Genomic DNA, 3581 nt, shown 5'->3' on the forward strand with positions numbered 1-3581 from the left:
CCCTATTCGGCCAATCACATAGGATTCCTGTAACCGTGTTGAAGAAGAAAAATTACAGGCGGCCGACTCAAAACCGACCAAACCCACCACGTCAGCAAAACCACAACCTCGAAGCTTCCTCCAGCAAATGACACGCTCACACGTGTCCTCTATTTCCAACGGCTACTTTTCCCGTACTCGAATATAAAACACATAAACGTGAAAATACAGAATAGTTCGTCATTTCCACGCACTTCAAAAGAAAGAAAAAGCAAATTCGATTATATTATCTTCATAACAAAAAACCCTTAAACCTCTCCACAACATTTGCAGATTTGGTGTTGTTTCCCTCTGAAGAACATCCGTTACAGCAATCCCAATTTACGACAACAAGAAATTAGGGTTCATATCCCCCATTTCAAAACAAGGTTCGTTCATATAATCCCATGTTTCCATTTGATTTAGGGTTTCTTCTTCTTCATTCTGTTCGCAGTTCTGATCTTTTCTGATGGAATTATCAGGACTAAAATGGCATTGGGTAGGAGTTACAGCTTAGGGTTAGTAAAACGCACGAGTTCATTTGGTAGGAAGAGGATTCTGATTTTGAACGAAATGGATATCGATTCTATCGATACGATTTCGCCCACGAAGAAACGATCAATGGGAAACAGTTTTAGTGCCAGTAGATCGTTGCTGGAAGCTCTCCCTCAAGATATTCTCGTAAGTTCCCGTGATTGAAGACTGCTTTTTTAGTTCGAATTGATCCCAAATTTTCAGGGACTGATGGTGTTTGTGTGTGTTTTTGCAGATTAGGGTCTTATGTGGTGTAGACCATGATGATCTGAAGAGGCTGTTTCATGTATCTAAACCGATTAGAGAAGCTGTAAGTTCGATTCCCATTTCAGAAATGATCAATTTGATTATTGCGTTTCATAAATAGGATAAATACAATAAGTATAAGGCACATTCTTAGGATATTGCTTCTAATTTCTATATTGATTAATGTTTACAGGCTATTATAGCAAAGAAACTGCATTTTGAATATAATACACCAAAAAAGGTCCCTGCTTTTCGATCCACCATAGAACCATCATCACTTGAGTTTGATGAAATTGGAGCTCCAAGACAATTGAGAGTAGCTCGTTCTCGATTGGATAGAAAAAAACTGGCTTCCATTTCGGTTGCCTTATTTACTTCTGATGCTGAAGATGAAGTGTTTTCAAGGAGGAATTTGTAGAAAGTATCTACTTTTTTGTAAATAGAGAGGAAAGATAGAGAAGATGATGTTGTTTGTAAAAGCAATTTAGGGTTCTTCAATTGTTCCATTGAAGATTATGGGGTTATGTGCTTGTACATTTAGGAAAGAAAGCATAGACACTAGTCAGTGTAGTGATATTTATGAAGATGTAATTGATTATTGTTGGTTTTTTGTTAAAAACCAAATCTTTACTTCAATGTAATATATGTTTTCCACTTCTTTTCTTATGATATACTATTTATTTTTTTTGGAATTGTATATGCACAAATTTGGTCTATCATTTTTTTGTTTGTGATTTATCTTCTTATTGGTAGTAGTGAGAGGAGTAAGCAATTGCGTTTTGCACTCATCTTTTTTTTTTCTCAAGAAGAAATATGAACATGAAGTATTCAAGGGTTTTTGATTCTTGAATTATGATGGCTTAGCCATGTTGACTTGTTAGGAATTTGTTTGCAATCAAGATTTATCACAAAAGCTCATAAAATAGCTTTTGGATTATAAGTTTTTTTTTTTTTTTTTTTTTTTTTTTTTTTTTTTTTTTTTAAATAAAACTTTAAACTCTTACTCCCAAATTTGATTTATTTTTGAAGTTACAAACTCAAAATTCTTAACAGAAAACCCAAAATGATTTGTTAAATATAAATTAAAAAGTGAATCGGTTAAAAGACAAACATACCCTTGATGTAAAGTATTTTCCATGATCATGAGTCATGAATAACATGGAGTATTCATTGATGGCCCAACTTTATTTTTGTTATATAAACTTTGAGCCGATTGTATTATTAAATTCAGTCGACGACGACATATCAATTAACATCAGACTTCAGTTAACTGCCAATAGGCCTACCATTGATGACGGACTGTTCATTGGTGGCCCAATATTTTTATGAAAGCCCAACTTTAACCAACATCAATAAATATTTTTACTAACTATGACCTACATTAAACTTGAGATAACTCAAAGTCTCAAACTTATATATATATTTGATATGTACTATTAATAGGGATTTATAAGAAAATCTACGATGTGAAGTTTCGTTATATGTCAGTAGCTTTTTACTAGAAGTTATAACTTTTATTTATATATAAATGTTTGACAAGAAAAGATTTATCTTCTATATATTGACTGTTAAAATGATCGGATATATCCTTATAATATCAAATAACTATATTGGAGTTTATATGATGGATGATGTATGATTAGCTATCATGTATGTGTTAACTGTTGTTACATAAATGTTTCTTGATTGGCCCCTTTGAGTGAGAAATCTCTCAACACTTGTCTCTATTTAAAGTACCAAAAAGTGCCCCAAATGAATACTTGAATTTAAAGGCTTATGCAATGTGCCCATCTCTCTTCAATTATTTTCTTTATATCACTTCTATTTTACTATTCACTTTCCAAACATGAAAATGCCTCTCTTTTTCAACAACCATATGATGCTTTACTTGTCACATTATGGAAAAGGAATGACATTAAAAGATTGTCACTTTGTACACGATACATATATAAAAAATAATTTATTATGATATGTACATATTATGGTGTAATTATTCTTCAACCTTTTTAATCCATAAGATTACGAATGGATAACACATCATTTATCAATAAAGTTGTATGGTCACCAGGATTTTTATTTGCAAAATAAAAGCTTCCATGCTTTTTCCATTATATCTTTTGTTTACTGTGCTCCTTCATAACTTTTGAAACCGAAAGTAATATAATTTATAATATAATTCATTTTTTTGGGTTTTTTTATAACAGTTTTATTAAAATAATGTATGGTTTTATGAATAGGATGATAATGGTTCGAACTAACTCTAATGTGAACAGGGTAATAATGTTTTTAGTCATTGAACATTTATAATTTCGTTATTTACAGGATTGGTCCTGAAGATTTAAATATGACCAAAATGCAAAAATGGTCCCTGTGGTTAGTCATTTTTTGTGGATATGGTCCAAACCTTTTAAAAATTGGATTTCTGGTCCTTATTGAAAGGTTTGTTTGTGGAACAAGTCCCTGGGGTTAACAGCCGTTTGTTTGTGGCTGTTAAACCCCTCACGTGCATTGCACACGAGGGCATAAATGTCTTTTTACTTGAGGGACCATTTTTACGATTCCTGAAATAAACCCGCTTGTTACCATCTTAGCGCCATATTACACACAAAATCACAAAATATTTAGTTATCTCTTTCACTTCCATCTTCTTCGTCATTCGTTTTGAACGCAAAAACCCTAATCAAGATTTGGTCCAAGGTGTTTACTTGTTTTTGATTTTCAACTATAAATGGTGTTCGTAATGTGGGCGATTAGGCCAAAAGGCGAGACGTATGACATCACAA

General features: G+C 32.5%; 1 protein-coding gene across 1 annotated transcript; it reads left to right on the forward strand.

Moving 5' to 3' along the window:
• Window positions 1–218: 218 nt before the first annotated feature.
• On the forward strand, window positions 219–1452 carry LOC145102102 (F-box protein At1g61340-like). The gene is made up of 4 exons (XM_079039457.1): window positions 219–407; window positions 501–699; window positions 788–862; window positions 992–1452. Exons 2-4 carry the CDS (start codon window positions 508–510, stop codon window positions 1214–1216), a joined length of 492 nt encoding a protein of 163 aa, XP_078895583.1. The 5' UTR covers window positions 219–407; window positions 501–507; the 3' UTR covers window positions 1217–1452.
• Window positions 1453–3581: the final 2129 nt, after the last annotated feature.

Source organism: Lactuca serriola, chromosome 4 (genome assembly GCF_051521515.1).
Source record: "Lactuca serriola cultivar US96UC23 chromosome 4, Lser_US96UC23_V15, whole genome shotgun sequence".
Classification (NCBI taxonomy): domain Eukaryota; kingdom Viridiplantae; phylum Streptophyta; class Magnoliopsida; order Asterales; family Asteraceae; genus Lactuca; species Lactuca serriola.

What these genes read in the sequence shown, in the direction of transcription:
- LOC145102102 (XM_079039457.1), top strand. Translation starts at nt 508, where the DNA reads ATGGCATTGGGTAGGAGTTACAGCTTAGGGTTAGTAAAACGCACGAGT. An exon ending in CTCTCCCTCAAGATATTCTC is followed by an intron (nt 700 to 787) that starts GTAAGTTCCCGT and finishes GTGTTTTTGCAG; the next exon opens with ATTAGGGTCTTATGTGGTGT. An exon ending in CTAAACCGATTAGAGAAGCT is followed by an intron (nt 863 to 991) that starts GTAAGTTCGATT and finishes TAATGTTTACAG; the next exon opens with GCTATTATAGCAAAGAAACT.